At 42.2% G+C, this 17,710-nt stretch overlaps 1 protein-coding gene across 20 annotated transcripts in view; it reads left to right on the top strand.

The window, feature by feature from the left end:
- The first annotated feature begins 6,454 nt into the window (after positions 1 to 6,454).
- TNRC6A (trinucleotide repeat containing adaptor 6A) overlaps positions 6,455 to 17,710 on the top strand; it is a 107,385-nt gene continuing 96,129 nt past the window's right edge. For 15 of the 20 annotated variants that reach the window (XR_007411228.1, XR_007411227.1, XM_049111278.1 and 12 more), the window contains exons 1-2: positions 6,929 to 7,325; positions 7,733 to 7,780. Coding sequence is in view for 14 of the 20 variants with exons in the window: in XM_049111278.1 (XP_048967235.1) it covers positions 7,321 to 7,325; positions 7,733 to 7,780 (53 nt within the window). In the remaining 6 variants the exon portion in view is untranslated. Of the gene's footprint in view, positions 6,653 to 6,911; positions 7,326 to 7,732; positions 7,781 to 17,710 lie in introns of those variants that run through there. The other 5 variants (XM_025416148.3, XM_049111279.1, XM_025416146.3 and 2 more) reach the window with 5 other exon arrangements.

Genomic DNA, 17,710 nt, shown 5'->3' with positions numbered 1-17,710 from the left:
GCAGCTTTATTCATAATAACCCCAAACTGGAAATAACTCAAATGTCAGTCAACAGAAGATGATGAACAAGCTGTGGTGTATTCACTCAATGGAATACTTCTCAATAATAAAAAGAAACATACTTCTGATACTTTCAACATGAATGACTCTTACAGACATTGAGCAAGAGAAATAGGTCACAAAGGATAAATACAGTGTATGACTCCATTTACATGAGCTCTTGAACCGACAATACTCATTTATGGGGTTAAAAGTCAGAAGCATAGTTTCCTGGTGTCAGGTGTATGTGTGCTGGGGGAGCAGATGAACAACAGAAAAGAAGCCCAAGGGAATGTTCTGGGGTGATTGACATGTTTTATATATTGACCTGTGTGTATTTATTTGTCAAAACTGATTGAATTTTTCACTTCACATGGGAGCATTTTATTTTACATAAACTATAACACAACCAAGAAATAAAAGGGAGAAAGGAGAGAATCTGTGACGTTTTTAGGAAGGTGGCAGAGGAGAAACAGAGAAAGGGACAAATAAGAGAAAAGTTTGGAGGTGAAATAATTTATTGATGCACTGGGGGAGCCTGAGGGAAAAGTCAAAACTGACTCTTAGGTTTCTGGCTGGGCAGCTCAGTGACTGGTAGTGTTATTACTGATCTGAGAAAAACTGTCCCCTTGGGGACACGTTTGTGTGTGTGTGGGGGGGTAGGGAGCAGAGGAGGACGAAGGAGCCTTGGCTTTGACATGTCAGTCTGAGATGTCTGAGATGTCTGGGAGGCATCACTTGGCCCCATTAGACTACACTTACCCCATTTTTCTTGGTTTCTTCCCTGGAGTATCACACATCAACAAGACTATTCTCATTCTATAGCAAGGATTCTCAATAAAATAATACTTTACCCCCATTCCTCAGAGGGTTTGGGAAAACCATTAAGAGTGGTTTTGGTTGTCACAAAGTGGTGGAGGGTGTGCTGAGATTTGGTGGGTAGGAGCCATGAGTACTGGATAGTCCCACAAAATGTAAAATTCTCTCTCTCGCTGCGCACTCACACAGGTGAAAGGTGTGTTTATAGTTATCCCAGGACCTAACTCCTTTTTTCAGTTTTAACAGACCCTAAAATTTCTGGTAATGCAATTACTACATCAGTTGAGGGGGAATTATTGTCTAGTTGTTCAGAACTGGAGAATTGCTCTGTATTCCAGAAAAATTTTGCCTCCAACATCATTACAGCTCCTGGTGTGTGAGTAATCAATGTGACACTACTGTGTCAGTCTGCATTTGTAGTCCGGATTCTACATATAGTTGCCAGCATCTGCCTACTTTACTGAGGCTTCAGTGGAGACCATTCCCAAGCGTTCACCTAGTGAAAGACATTTTATTTTATATTTGCTTTTCTCTTATTTCTCTTTTAAATCAGAGATAAGTGATTATATACACATTTTGAAATTATGTGTTAGATTATATGATCTAGGATTATCATTTTGGGGTAGTAAGGCGTGGTATAACAAAATATTTGTTATCAAAAGGTCCTGCAGAGTCTAATATGGTTGAGATAAACCCATCTACATGGGCTCAGGAGGCAAACTGCTTGGTTTTACTACTGCAATTTATGTGACTTTGGGCAAGTCAATTATTCTCATCTGTAAAATGGGGATCACGTTTCTACCTCATGGAGCTGTGTGAGGAAAACAATGAATGTTTGGTTAATATTTGTAAAACACTTAGAATAGGGACGCCTGGGTGGCTCAGCGGTTGAGTATCAGCCTTCGGCTCAGGGCATGATCCTAGAGTTCCGGGATCGAGTCCCACATCCGGCTCCCTGAGTAGAGCCTGCTTCTCCCTCTGCCCTCTGCCTGTGTCTCTACCTCTCTCTCTTTCGGTTTCTCATGAATAAATAAATAAAATCTTAAAAAACAAACAAACAAAAAACACTTAGAATAATGCATGCCTGGCACATATTAAGTGCCAAATAAAGTTTAAAGAAAATAAATACTCTATCCAGGAAATTTTATTCATGGTCATGCCTTCAATTCCCACTATGCATTATTGTGGAAAATTTTCCAAATTTAAAAATATGTTGAGTGAGCTTTGCCTAAAAAATACATTTGTAGATATAATGACACTCGGTGAGACTTGGGAGAAAAAAAAATCATTTTCTTTCAAGCACATAATTTCCCAAGTAAAGCTAGTCATTTACTTTCCCAGTGAGGTAAAGAAGAGAGGGTTGGAGAACATTTATGTTCTGGTAACCTCAGAAACCAAAGAAACATGAACCCAAAGAAGAAAGACAAATGAGAAAAGGTCTTATTTAAATTTGTACAGCCTATATTTCTTTTTATGCTCACCAAGAAGAAACAAGATGCGTTATTTCATAAGAAGCTTTCATTGGAAAGGCATTTCATGTTATCTCCAAATTCTCAAACTGTAAACTTCAACAATGAGCTATGTGAAATATTCTAATATTCACTGAATCTAGGGAATATGCTTGTTGTAGGAAATGGCATCTGCTTACATCAATGAGCAGTGATCATGAAACCCATTACTCTGTATACCAGACCTTGTTTCTGGTTTTGTTCTGAATTCATTATGCAAGTAAAATAAAAATGGTGGCTCCAGTGGATTTAGAGCCAAATGCAATGCAAAGCCTGTTTTCATCCACAACAAAGACTCACAAATGTCAACCTCCAGCCTGAGAACTTTCCTCTCCTGTTTCCTGGATCCTGGTTGGCTGCCCCTCAGTCTTTAGCTCTCAGATGAAGCTTGACATTTCCAAAGAAACCTTCTTTGACCACATAGTCTATGTTATGGTCCTGTTTTACACTTGCTTAGAACAACATTCCTTTCCTTCTGTGCACTTGTCATTGGTTTGTAATTATATACTTTAGTTTGCTTTAAAAAAAAATCTCTTGGGTCGCCTGGGTGGCTCAGTGGTTGAGCGTCTGCCTTTGGCCCAGGCATGATCCCAGGGTTAGGGGATGGAGTTCCACATTGGGCTCCCTGCAGAGAGCCTGCTTCTCCCTCTGCCTATGTCTCTGCCTCTCTCTGTGTGTCTCTCATGAATAAATAAAACCTTTAAAAAAAACCCTTCTCTGCCCCATTAGACTTAATCCACCACAGTAGTTCCTCACAAATGGCAGAGAACCAGGCCGTAACACAGTAGCTAGCATACAGTAGGTGCTTAATAAATATTTGTTGCATGGTGATCTGTCATTTTGGCATTCTGGAGTATACACATGAGATATGGGCCAAAGCTTGGAATTTGAAAGTCATCTGCATTTAAATACAAGAAAATAGATGAGATCACCCATCCCAAGGAGAAAGTGGGGAGAAGAGTGTGTGTGTGGGAAATCTGGAAAAGAGCCTTGGGGATCCTGACATTTATTTGGTGTAAATCAGGAGATGCTGGCAAAGGATACACATACACACCCACGCCCACCCCCCCACACACACAAGAAAAAAGAATGGCTAGAGAGGTAAAAAAGAAATTCAGGGAGAATGTGCTGCCAAGACAACCAAGAGAAGAGACTCTTGAAAGAAAGGAGTGGCCAGTTGTGAAAATACAGCTAAGAACTTAGTCAAGACAAGGGAAGAAATATTACCATTGAATTTAACAGCTTCAAGGTCATTTGTGACATTCATAAGAGCAATTTTGGGGCAGGAGTAGCTATGTTAGGTGAAAGGGGGTTGGGACAGGAGGTAAGCAACTGGAAGTAGCTAATGTAGGGCACTTTTCCAAGAAGCTTTGCTAGGAAGGAGAGAAGGAAGATGGAGCTGGGGAGTAATGAGGCATCAACTGAGTTTTTTGTTGCTGTTGTTTTATGTTTTTTTCTTTTTTTCACTCTTAGAAATATCTTTATTGTTTTAAAACAATTATGTACCAAAAAAAACCCAATTATGTACATGAATTACAGAATGGTCAGCAAATCCATTCAAAGAAATAACCCACATCTCCTTGTGAGAAGCAAGGAGCATTTTTTTTTTTTTTGCAAGGAGCATTTAAAAAATCATTTTAACATGTATCTTTTTTTAAAAGAACATATAATTAACATACAGTGCTATATTAGTATCAGATGTATAATGTAATATTCCAACAATTCTGTACATTACTCAGTACTTGTGATAAGCATCATTTTTTTTTAAGTGGAAGTTACTGTTAATGAAAATGGGAAATATTCAGTAGAAAGAGAGACTACTTATTTAATAAAGAGAAAGAATAATAAGAAGACAACATTCCTTACTAGGTTACTGATAAGGAATCACTGCTTGTCTTACAAGATCATTCTTCTTTGATCTACCTCTATGCATAAGAGCTCATTAAAAAGTGATTAGCATGACTTCCTAATGCAAGCCTGGAGGGGTCATGTTAAACCATTGCAAAGATCTTCCAGAAATCCTACCTTCTCAACTTCCCTGGGGCTGGGAATTAGTTCCAGAGTTTCCCAATCTTGGGTGCTAATGGCATTTTGGTTCAGATAATCTCGTGTTGTGGGGGAACGTCCTTTGTGCTGTAGGATATTTAGCAGAACTCCTGACCTCTACCCAGTAGACCGGTAGCATCCAAATGTAACAGCTCAAAAACAGATATTGCTAAATGTCCCAGCTGACAACCACGGGTTATTCAAACCTAAGGAAGTCTAATTTTTAAAAAATCAGCTAATATTAACAACTCTCTAAATGTTGATATTGTTTTCATTGCGTTACGCTGTCATTGAAAATTATCCATAAACCTGGTATGAAAACATATTGTGCTGTTCATATGTGTTCGTATTTTTTAACTCCTAAATAAATGATACATCATTTTTAACATTTTAAGTAGAAAGAATCATAATACCAAACCAAATATATGTATGGATGGACCTTAGGGATGATGACTGGAAAGGGAAAATCACTTAGTATTTATTTGGTGTTCTCTATATTTTACATTTTGTAAACCTGATTTTTTTTAAGCTTTTATTTTGGGGGGCACCTGAGTGGCTCAGCGGTTGAGCATCTGCCTTTGGCTCAGGGTGTGATCCTGTCGTCCAGGGATCAAGTCCCACATGGGGCTCCCTGCGTGGAGCCTGCTTCTCTCTCTGGCTCTATCTCTGTCTCTCTGTGTTTCTCATGAATAAATAAATGAAATCTTAAAAAAATAAAATATTTTATTTTGGGATGGGACACCTGTGTGGCTCAGTGGTTGAGTGTCTGCCTTGGGCTCAGGTCAAGATTCCGGGGTCCTGGGATGGAATGCCACTTCGGGCTCCCTTTGGGGAGCCTGCTTCTCCCTCTGCCTATGTCTGCACCTTTCTCTCTGTGTCTCTCATGAATAAATGAAAAGATTTTATTTTGGGGGCGCCTGGGTGGCTCAGTCTGTTAAGCGTTGGATTCTTGATTTTGGCCCAGGTCATGATCTCAGGGTTGTGAGATCAAGCCCGCCTTGGGATCCATACTGGGCGTGGAGCCTGCATAAAATTTTCTCATCTCCTCTCTCTGTCTCTCCCTCTACCCCTCCCCCCTCTGCCCTGTCTCTTAAAAAAAAAAAAAAAAAGGTATTTTATTTTTTAAAGTCATCTGTACACCCAATGTGAGGCTCAAACCTACGACCCCAAGATCAAGAATTACATGCTCCACCCACTGAACCAGCTAGGCGCCCCTATACACCTGGTTTTCTTAGTTTTGTGTGCGTCTGTGTGTGTTTTAACACGCTCGTTGTATAAAAATGAGACAAAACAAAAAAGCCAGATACATTCAGAGAAGAAAATTAAAACCCTCAACAATACCATCCGTTCCCATTTTGGTGCCTATGCTTTAAGGACTTTGTGTGCATCCATTCATTTATTCATTAACTGATTGATCACCCATCTTCCTGAGAGGAGAACTGGGCAGTCAAGGAACGTTTTGCTGCTGCTGTTTTTCTTTTTTTTCTTTTTTCTCTTTTTAAATGGGAGAGATGTGGGCATGTTTTAGAACCAGTGGAAAGAAAGACCTAGTTTAGAAAGAGGAAAATGGGATGATCCTCCGAGTGAGGTTTCTGAGAAGGAATGGATTGTAAGCAGAGAGAGGAGGGATCATCTTTTGATGAAGTGCGGGGGGGTGGGGTGGGGAGCGTTTTGGGAAAGAAGATGCACATACACACAGGCACACGCGTCTCTTATTGTAGCTACATGTAAGTGTACGGCCGTATCTCCCTATAAGCATGCATGAAGCTCCCAGGGCACTTGTAATCTACACGTAAGTGTACGGCCGTATCTCCCTGTAAGCTTGCACGAAGCTCCCAGGACACAGATATTTGTACTTTGCTACACGTATGTATCGTATTGTATCTTCACGCTTCCTGCCGGGGGTGGGGAGCGAGTCTCGAACCCGCGTCTTGGCTGGGTCTATTGTAACCACCGTCCCCACGCCGCGGCTCTTCCTCCCCATCATTTTCGCACCACCCTCTCGCACGCCGCCGGGGCTTCGGTGTCGGGAGCCACCTCCGAGGCTTGGACATGTTGGCCGTTTACAGTCTTTTTTCACCATCACCGACGCCCGGGCTTCCCATGTTGACGGTGAAATATTCCTAGGGACCCGGGATTGTTTTCGGAGCAGAGACATCCGCGCCGGCGGAACTGCTGAGTCAAACGGTCTGCAAAATTCGGTGGCTAAAAACCGCCGTGAGCCTCCCAGTCCACCTCAGGTATGCCTCCTTCACCTGAGGAGGAAGCGGAGGAGCACAGAGGTTAAATAACTGGCCCAAGGTCAACAAATAATTACAAGTGGCGGATTTCAAAAGCCGCGCGGGCTCATTTGGCTGCGGCAGGGGTAGAATTTGCGGTTTTGGCCTTTTTTTTTTTTTTTTTTTTTTGGTGTGTTTCGGTGGGGGAGGGGCCGGGTGGCAGAGAAGGAAACTTGTGTCGCAGCAAAGGAGGAGGAGGAGGAGGAGGAGGAGGAGGGGCGGGACTCCAGGCGGATCGCAGCCGGCCGCGGCGACAGAGGCTGGGCCCGGGGCTCGGCGGGCCCCTCCAGCCGCTGTGCAGGGCGCCTTGGAGGCGGTGACCCCAGTCCAGAGAGGTCCGGCCCGCGCGCCCGGGCGGTTGCCAAGGGCCTGCCCCGGCTGCGGGGCTAGTTGCTAGGGCCTCCATCTTGAGGCCGGTGGCCGCGGCGCCCCCGGAAGGGGTTGCCGAACGGGGCATTCACTTCCGGTCTGGGGCCTGCGGCGGCGGCGGTGGCGGCGGCGGCGGCAGCGGGTCGGTGTAGAAAATGGCGCTGGTGCAGCGGCTCGGGCCTCTCCCCGCGGCGCTGCGGAGGGCTTGAGGCTCGCGAGCCTCACTCGCCGCGCCCCACTTGCTCGTGCACTTTACACACATGAGGTGAGCGGGGCGGGGGCCTCCCTCCGGGCGGGAGGAGCCTGGGGCGCTGCCGCAGGGCCCGCGACCGCGGGTGGCGGCGGCGGCGGCGGGCGTCCCCGAGACCTCGGGCCGCGGCGGGGGAGGGGGGTGCGGGGCGGGGGCGCCCCTGCGGGGGCCCGGCGGGAAGCCCGGAGGGGCCGCGCTGCGCCGCTGGGGCCGGGCCGGGGGCTGCGGCTCGCCCGCGCCGCCTGCCCGCAGTCCGGGCTGCAGCCCCGCAGCTTTGTGAGCACCCCCGGGCTCCCCTCCCCTCCCCCATCCGCCCCGGCGCGAGCCTCTGCCGCAGCAGCTCCGTTTTCACGCGCATCTCCCTCCCTCCCTCCCTCCCTCCCTCTCTCTCTCTCTCTCTCTCCTTTTCTTTTCTCTTGCAGAGAATTGGAAGCTAAAGCTACCAAAGACGTAGAAAGGACTCTTAGCAGGTAAGATGGGCGAGCTTCCGTCTCTGTCGCCCCATTCATCGTGTATTTCCACTCGGGTTCGCCCCGTTCTGGGTCTAGAAGTCCCCCCCCACCCCCACCCCGTGTCATTTTTCTTTTCGCACGCAGGGAATAGACATTCGGGAGAAGAGGCCGGAGGGAATATTGGATGGGAGGGATTGCGGGGAGATGCGTTCATTACGCGTGTGTTCTTTTCTTTGGGGGAGGGAAAGAAAACACACACACACACAACAAAACAGCGAAAAGCAATTCTTGTAAACTTAGTTAAAGCGTTCTCACCCTTTTAGAATTTAATTAGGGGACTTGTGCATTAATTACTATCGTAAATGGTTGCAGGCATTGTGTGACTCATGATTGAGGCGGCCCTTATGGCGGGCTGTCAAACTGTTTTGGCTTCCCCGTTATTACTTTGTAACTCAAATTGTTGCCTTTATAAGAAGATACTATGTTCGCATTATTATTATTATTATTAATTTTTTTTTTCCTCTCCCAACACATTGTAGTCAGGCAGATTCTGTTGCACTGGAAACAGTTTTGCCCTTGAACTTTACCGAGCATAAACTGCGTTTTGTTTTCTTTTGAAACTAAATTTGAGTCTATGGTCGGTGTGTGCTCTTTTTATCAACTGGTAAAGCGATTTAAAAAATTCTGTTTCCAATAAGTGGTTATCATTTCTACTGGGCCCAGAGTGCTTTTGCACTGGTAACTTAAATCATCGCCACAAAAGGAGTTTTTTTGGTTTTTAAACGTTGCCTTTATGGAAACGTTTAGCTTTATTGAGCTGTAATTGCTTAAAGCATCAGAGCATTGCACTGTATTTAACTCTTTTTCAGATTCATTTTCTTATAGTCCTTTCTTTATTGGCCGGCTTCTTTTGAATTATATGGAGAGACTCAGAGAAACTTCTAGATGAACCTTATCAGTATACGGCCTTCTTTTTCACTTGGACAGGATAAAACAAAATCTCTTCTATCTCAGGTTTTAATGTAGTTTGTCCTTGACGACTGTGAGTTTTAGGTTTATGATGGAGTTAATAACAGTTCAAATCGTGTGTATTTTTTTCACTATAAAAAATCATCCCAAATTGCTGGTCTTTTGATTTTATAGATATTGATCTGTTAAGGTGATTGTTAAAAAAATCTTTTCGGTGGGTGAAGGTTGGGCATCACTGACTCGCCAAATAAGAGATTTTCTGTTATAATTATGGGGACTGGTTCAAGGAAATTAAGCCTGACATCACTGACTAAACAACTGTTCTTTGGATATCTAATAAGTTTTCTTGTCAGAAGCTTAAAAAAATGTTGAGGTATGAAACCATTAAAGAAAACAGATTGAATTTTCAGCAGTGGAAAGGAACTTGGAGTCCATTTTTCTTCCCATTTTTGCTTTGTCAGGTAACCATATCAGTATAGTTGCTGTGGAGGTTTTCTGGGGCTTAATTAACAATTGCCTTTACCACAGGTATAATTTTCATATGCTGTTATTGTTAGAACTTAGAGTATATTAGCTGTGTATCAGAATTTGGATCCCAGCTCTGCCACTTAAAATATGACCTTGACTCTTGGCAAATCATTTAGCCTCTCTGTGTGTAATCTGTAAAACAAGAGGTTTGGGCCAGTCAGTTGCTAAGGTGTGTGAGGCCCCTTGAGTTGTATAATAAGGGGTCAAGTACCATCCCTGGCCACAGAGAGCATGTACAATCTGGTAGGAAGACTGTCATATGTACATAATTAATACAAGGTAGTTGCTGTAGAGGTTAAGATACCATCGCATTCCATACATGAGGATCTTCAGTTGGTTCTCAGGGATGAAGAGGAAGAACAATTATCAAGGAGGGTTACAAGGTAGTGTATTAGGACTGTGAAGACGGTAGCATAACCTACAGGTTAATAGCATTCTGAGGGGGGAGAGGTGTGATTAGATGGGCAAATGCTTTCCTTTGACTCCGTCTCTAGTTCTGTGCTTCCTTTTTCCCAAATAATGAGTGTATTTCTTGAAGCATTTATGCTCCCTCCAGGAAATCAGGGCATTTTTCTTAGTATTCCTTTAGCAAACACTTCTGGAGCGTCTTCTGTGTTCCAAGTGCAAGACTAGGCCCTAGGGAGGGGAAGAACCCAAGTAGCTAAAAGTACTGAAAGCCTCCTCTCTGCCTGGCACACTCTTTTGAAGACTTGCCATGGACTCTTCTGATCCCTGGATCACTGTTTGAAGTAGGTACTGTTATTACTGGTTAATAGACGAGGACTTTGAGGCACAAGGAGGTTAAGTAACTTTCAGGAGGCCACACCACTGGCAATTGGAGGAGCTGTCAGGCTTTGGATCATACTGAATCGTCTTTTACTAGAGACATCGTTCTTCATTTTGAAAAGTTTGGAAAATATCTTTGAGGAGGCAGAACCAGCAGGTACATGCGATTCTCCTAGATCAGAGTTTCTTAACTTGGGCTCTGTTGACATTTGTGGTCAGCAGCATCTGCCTGTCGCACTCCCCACCCAGTCCTGACAATCAGAAAGGTCTGTGGATATTGCTAAATGTTCTCTGGGAGGCACAATCACCTCCAGTTGAGAACTGTTATCTTAGAGCTTCATATTCCCTGAAGACAACCAAACATAGGGACTTTGAAGGTTAAACATTTAAATGTTAAATTGATTACTATGTCTTTATGCCAGGGAAGTCCACATCCTATTGTGCTGGCCCTCTAGCCTCTGAATGTTAGAGTTGTGTAGCCATTCCCCTTTTCCTCTGCTAAGTGGCAGACCCTCAAAACAGTGTGCCAGGTAGCCAGTGCCAGTGAGACAAAATGGGCACAAGAGAAATTTAGTTTACTACCTGGGGTAAACTGTATTTCTTAATTCATGTCAACCATTGAAGTTGTCACTTTATGTCAATATCATGGGCATACAAGAGGCAACTGTGATGTCTAGATAGGGGTGGTGGTCACAACTGGAACTGAACTTTAAAGGATGAAATCAGTTTTGAAAGGCAGAGAAAAGGGCAGCGTAAGAACACCAGAACTAATGGCACAAAATCCAGGAAGTACTGGGGGTTTTGAAATACAATGGGTAGTTTGGTTAGATTGGCACCGAAGAGCAGGGACGGGCACACAGGTTCTTGAATATTATTAGGTTGAGGACTTCTGGCATAGATCTTTTCAGTAGTGTAGAGCTATTACATGCTCTTGGGTAGGATAGTTATGATATGATAGAATAAGGCAGGCGTTGATGAAGACCTGAATTACAGTGGTAGAAGAAGGGAGCTGAGAGTGGGAGATACAGAGGAAGTGGAGTCTGGGATTTGGCAGCTAACTAGGTTGGGATTAATTGTAGAGAGGTCTAAACAGTGTCTTGATTGACCCAGCCTCTGAACAGAAAAGAGGTCAGAACAGAAATAGGAGTTTGGTGAGAGAAGATGGTAAGTCACATTTTCTAGTTGTAAAAAAATCTAAGACCAACTGACCTAATTTTAAAAAAATATTTTGGAGGCCAAAGCCATAGAATCCTTGAGTATTTAGAGTGGGACCATGACATCAGAGAAGACCAGCCAGTATTCTGATCTTTTCCATTTTACAAATGAGACAGCTATGGTTAAAACAGATCCAGTAACTCAGTCAAGGCTATATTCTCTCAAGTGACAGACCTGGGATTCCAACTACCGGGTCTTGCAACTGTGTGTGGTATTTTATTTTATATTGCACGATAGAAGAATGATAACGTTGGTTTCTCCTTTCTATCTGAAAATGTTTGTGCCCATTCTAGTAACTTATTATAATGTAGGATGTATTATCTAAAGTAAAAATTACACATTTCGTGTTAGGTGATTCCACACCCCCCCTCCCAAACTATTGAACACCATCATTTAAGAAAAATTGTTAAAGATGCTGTTAATGCCATATTCTGTAGCATCTAAACTGGGATTGTTGTTATCTGAAGCACTTTTGCCTGGGGCAGGTGCTACATAAGAGAAGATTAGGGGCAGCAGGAATTAACCAGGGCATTAAGTCTTTGTAGATAAGAGACCCTGCTCTTGCAATTTGTTAAAAAATAATTCTGAAAAAAATTATCTTCCAATTTTGTTGAGCTTTTCTGTTGCCTTCCTGTGATGTGTTTTATGGGCCAGCAAATTCATATTGGTAGGTTTCTTTCTAGCTTAATTTGGTGGCTATGTGGTAAGTCAATTGGTAGAGTAAATGAATCACAAACTAAGTTTAATTTAAAAACGTGCAACAACCCTCTTTGGAAAATTTAAATATGAACATCATTAAAAAGTCTGAGTACCACTCCGTAACCTCTTGTGTTTTTGGCATCTGAAGTAAGTCTGCAAGTATAATAAATTAAGGTCTTTTACATTTCTGTTTTCTGACAACCTCAGAAGCATGGCCCATGATTGGAAAGACTAAAATAGAATGTGCTGTGTGTATTCTGCTCAGAATGACTTAGGACAGGTCTCTCACTCAAAGTCAAGAAAATGTCCTCTCATTTAAAATTTAAAAAAAAAAATCCTTCTGACCTTCAGTAAAGTAGCAAGAATAAGTGAACACCTGTATCTCTCCCTAAGTTTACCAGTTATTAATATTTTGCCATATCATATTATCATGCCAGTTCATTCCTAAGTAAGACAGCACTCATCTCCTAAGAACAAGGGCATTCTATATAACAGTCGCATTATCATGCACGGGTAACTTTAACATTGTCGCGCTGCCTTTTTGTCCATATTCAAATTTTCCCAGTCATCTCAGTAATGTCTTTTTAAATAGATTGGGTTTTTCCTCCTCCATTCCTTAACCCAGGGTCACTTTTAGTTGTCTGTGATTTCTTTCCATCAGGAGCAGCTCCTTACCTTTGTCTTCCCCTTTCATGACATTGACATTTTAGAATAGTCCAGACTCGTTTTTGCAGTCTTCATTATGGCTTTTTCTGCTGGTTTCTGTAGGATTAGATTCAGTGAAACCTTTTTGGCAGGAATAGTGCACAGGTGATATGCTCTCAAGTAGTCATGTCAGGCTCCTTTCCCCACCATTTCTAAGCAAATTAACTGAAAGTAGACCTAGTACTTTTACCTTCATGCTGTTTCTTTCATTTTTAGACATGCCAACAATTAGGTCAAACTGAGATATGCTTTTAAATAGTTGAGGTTATAGTAATTACAGGTCTTCATGTTTAAACTGATCACTTGTAATGACTGCAGATTTTTTGAAGGGTCATTCTGTAGATAGCTCCCTAATTGTTAGACATAAAAGTTCCTTGCTTTCAACTTTCACCACTGATAAACTGATAACCTGAGTAAGAAAATGAAACAAACCTAGGGCCTGGGCTTGTGATCTGCATTCTGAAAAAGGATGCCGCCAGAACAGAGATTCACATCCTGGATTCCACACAGGGATATAGATGGTATGAAGTAGTTTGAAAAACTGAATATGTTCTTAAAAAAAAAAAAAAAAAAAAAAAAAAGATGGTCGTTAGCATTTATCAGATTTCAGAGGGTCAGGGCTCCCCAAAGAGTAAAACAATGTTGCAGGGAGGCTATCAGAGGAGCTGGGCAGTGGCGACTAGAAGGGAGATTTTAAGATTCAAAAAGAGAAAGTAATGTTCAACAAAGGTGTAGTTTCTCTCTTAAAAAAAAAAACGCATGAAAATAAATATAGTTTAAATTTCCTATTAAGGTGGTCTTATTTTAAAAAATGATTTGCATACTCTGGGTGTGTGAGTTGGCTATGAAGCAGAAACTAGGGAAGAGCATGTTGAATTTGCAGCAGCATGTTGTGTGCCGAGGACTCAGCTGACTTCCAGTTTCAGATGGAATGTTCACAACAGATTGAAACCTGGCTAAGGAATTTTATACTTTGAACCTTACAAGATATTTTCTGCAAACAGCGATTGATTGGATTTGGTATAATAACCAACAAGATTAAACCAAGTCACTTGGTTTGCTGTTCTTACTAGTGGTTTTGAGTCATTTAGCATTTACTGAGCAGCTTGCTTCAGTAATAATTGAGTATTTTTATGATTTTGACATCTGTGTTTTGTTGACTTTGGTCTTATTCTTTTGAAGTATCCCTCTAAAACACAAGGAAATAGTACTATGTGGTGCTCAAATACGCACTGCTCTTAAATGTGTTTTTAAGCATTACTTCACTGTTTGATAGTTGACCACACAAAGGATGTCAGAGAGGTCGGTTTTACTTAGTATTCTACTTGTGAAGCTCTGGGTGATGTGGGGCATATGTGTGTGAGGCTCTTACCACATAAAGGTAGGAAAGGGCATCAAGTGCGTCCTCTACGCTGCTGCAAGTTAATCAACCTCAAGCCACAGTTCTGAGCTTGTCCCTCACTATTTCTTAGAAACCTTGGCTAGCTCCCCATTGAATCTGGAACTTAAGCCCAACTCTTGTTTGTGCTCAGTTTATCTGTCTCTAGTTTATCCCTATCCTCAATTCTTCTCTGAATGTTTCCCTCAGTTTTCTTTTTTATTCATTCATGAGAGAGACAGAGGGAGAGGCAGGCTCCTCACGGAGAGCCTGATTCTGGACTCGATCCTGGACCCCGGGATCATGCCCTGAGCCAAAGGCAGACGCTCAACCCTTGAGCCACTCAGGCGCCCCAAGACCACATTTTCTTTAGCGACTCCTCAGTTGGTGGGTGTTATTAGGGTTTTCACTTTAAGGTTATTGTGAATAATGACAATGTGAACATTCCCGAATGAGTGTTGCGTGAGTGTTGCTGTGACCATAGTGTTTTCAGTTCTCTTGGGTACATACCTGGAAGCAGAATTGCTGGGGCGTATGGTAATTCTGTGTTTACCTTTGCAAGGAACTGCTGGACTGTTCAAAGTATCTGGGCCATTTTACTTTCCCACCAGTGATGTATGAGGGCTCTGGTTTCTCCACATCGTCACCAACACTTGTTATTCTTTTTTTTTTTTTTCATTTTTTTCTTTTTTTTTTTATTGTCATCTTGTGAGGTGGTATCTCATTGTGGTTTTGATTTGCATTTCGCTAATAACTAATGCTGTGAGCATCTTTTTGTGTGCTTCTTGGCCATTTGTGTATCTGATTTGGGGAAATATCTACTTAGATTCTGTGCCCATTTTAAAATTTGGTCATTTTTTTATTGAGTTTTGTTTTGTTTTGTTTTTAAGATTTTTAAGTAATCTCAAGGACCACTGGGAGCTCAGTTGGTTAAGTGTCTGTCTGCCTTTGGCTGAAGTCATGATCTCAGGGTCCTGGGATCCAGCCTGGCTGGCTTTGGGCTTCCTGCTCAGCAGGGAGTCGTCTTCTCCCAAGGACCCATTCCTCCTGCTTAGGCTCATGCTCCCTCTCTCACTCTGTCTCTGTGTCTCTCTCAAATGAATAAAAAAAATCTTGAATCGTACTCTACCCAATGTGGGACTTGAACTTAAAAAAAAAAAGAACTCTTTATATGTGGCTTAGTTTGTTGGACTTGAAACTCTTGATCCAGCTTGATTTTGGAGTTTTAAGATTTTATTAATTTACTCATGAGAGACACAGAGAGGCAGAAGGGAGAAGTAGGCTCCCTGCGGGGAGCTTGATGAGGGACTCCATCCCAGGACCCCAGGATCACAACCTGAGCCAAAAGCAGACAGACGCTCAACCACTGAGCCACCCAGGTGCCCCTAAAGGGTTCTTTATATATTCTAGATACATGTTATTTATTAGATACATGACTTACAGATATTTTCTCCCATTCTGTGGATTACCTTTTTTCTTGGTGTTGTCCCTCACTACGTAAAAGTTTAAAATTTTGTTATGTCCAGTTTACCATCTTAACCAATTCTGAGTGTACATTTCAGTGACATTAACTACATTACTTTCATAGTGTTGTGCAGCTGTCCCCACTAGCCATCTCCACAACTCTTCTGATCTTGCAAAATTGAAACTCTGACCTATTAAACAATAATTTCCCATTCTTCAACTTCTGGCAGACACCATTCTGCTTTCTGCTCCATGAATTTGTTCTAGATACCTCAGATGAGTGGAATCATAGAATATTTGACCTTTTGTGACTAGCTTATTTCCCTTAGCATAACATCCTCAAGGTTCGTCCATGTTGTAGCCCATCTGTCAATTGATGATTTTATTTATTTATTAGAGAGAGGGAGAGCGCGCATACTCACGTGTGCCCAACTAAGGGAGGAGGGAAGGAGCAAACGCAGAGAGAGAATCCTAAGCCAACTCCACACCCAGCATGGAGCCTGACATGGGACTTGATCTCAGGACCCTGAGATCATGGCCTGGGATGAAATCAGTAGTTGGATGCTTAACCAGCTGAGCCACCCAGGCGCCCAATTTGTTGATAATTGTATGTTGATCCTCTATCCTGCAACTGTGCTGAACTTAGTATTTCTATTAGCCGGTGTGTGTGTGTGTGTGTGTGTGTGTGTGTGTATGTGTATTTCAGGGCTAGCTCTCTAAAGCCTGTATCATCGGTGAATAGAGATGTTTTTATATAAGTTCCTTTCCAGTCCCTGTATTTATGTATTTTTCTTGCCCAGTTTTTCTGAATGGAACCTACAGTACAGTGTTGACTAGAAGTGGCAAGAGTGAACATTTTTGTCTCTATTCTCATCTTGGAGAAAAAGCATTCGGTTTTTTTTTTTTTAATTTATATTTATTTATGATAGTCACAGAGAGAGAGAGAGAGGCAGAGACACAGGCAGAGGGAGAAGCAGGCTCCATGCGGGGAGCCCGACGTGGGATTCGATCCCGGGTCTCCAGGATCGCGCCCTGGGCCAAAGGCAGGCGCTAAACCGCTGCACCACCCAGGGATCCCAAGCATTCGGTTTTAACTGTTGTGTGTGTTGTGAGCTGTGGGCTTTTTGTAGATGGCCTTTATCAGGTTATGGAAATTTCCTTCTCCTAGTTTGAGTGTTTTTTATCTTGTCATGAAAGTTTGGATTTTTGTCAGGTGTTTTTTCTGTGTCTAGTAAGATCATCAAGTAGTTTCTGTCCTTTGTTCTCTTAATATGTTGTATTACATTGCTTTTCATATGCTAAGCCCACCTTGCATTCTTGGGGTAAATCCCACTAGGGCTTGATTTGTCCTTTTTATATGTTGCTGGTTCGATTTATTAGTCGTCTTTTCAGGGTTTTTGTGTCTGTATGCATAAAAGTTATTAGTCTGGAGTTTTGATATCTTTGTCTTCTTTTGGTTCCTGGTACTTAGTTTGGTCTGGTTTGGAATCTGGGATCTTGAAATGTTCTGGCATCTATCATTCTTCACTGTGTTAAAATAATTATTTTTATGTGTAGAGTTCTGTTTTCAAGTTTTTCTAGCTTTATAAAGATACGGTTAACTCATTTTCCTCCCAGAGTTTAGTGCATTGCCCTTGTGTGCTGTTTTTATTTTTGTTTTTAAGATACTGGAATCTAACTTTGTGTAAGTTGAAGTTGTAGAGTATACTGATATAATATGTTTATATATTGTGGTATTATTACCACCATAGTGTTGGTTAACACCTCTATTTTGTCACATAGTTAGCATTCTTTTTTTGGTGAGAACATTTGAGATCTAGCGTTTTAGCAACTTTGAAGTATATAATACGGTATTGGCTATAATCACGATTCTGTTTACTTGATTTCCAGAACTTATTCCTATTCTAGTTTCAAGTTTGTATACTTTGACAGCATCTCTCCAATTCCCCCCATTCCCTAGCCCCTGGTAACCACTGTTTGCTTTGTTTCTACAAGTTCAACTTTGTTTAGATTCTACACATAAGTACAGTATTTGTCTTTCTCTTATTTCACTTAGCACAGTGCCCTAGAGGCCCATCCAGGTTATTGCAAATGGCAAAATTTCCTTCTTATGGCTGAATAATATTCCATTGTGCGTGCGCTCACACACCCCACATCTACTTCGTTCACTGACCGATGGATACTTAGATTGTTTCCATATCTTG

Source organism: Canis lupus, chromosome 6 (genome assembly GCF_003254725.2).
Source record: "Canis lupus dingo isolate Sandy chromosome 6, ASM325472v2, whole genome shotgun sequence".
NCBI lineage: Eukaryota > Metazoa > Chordata > Mammalia > Carnivora > Canidae > Canis > Canis lupus.
The sequence above is the reverse complement of the archived record's forward strand: the minus strand, read 5'-3'. Positions and strand labels throughout refer to the sequence as shown.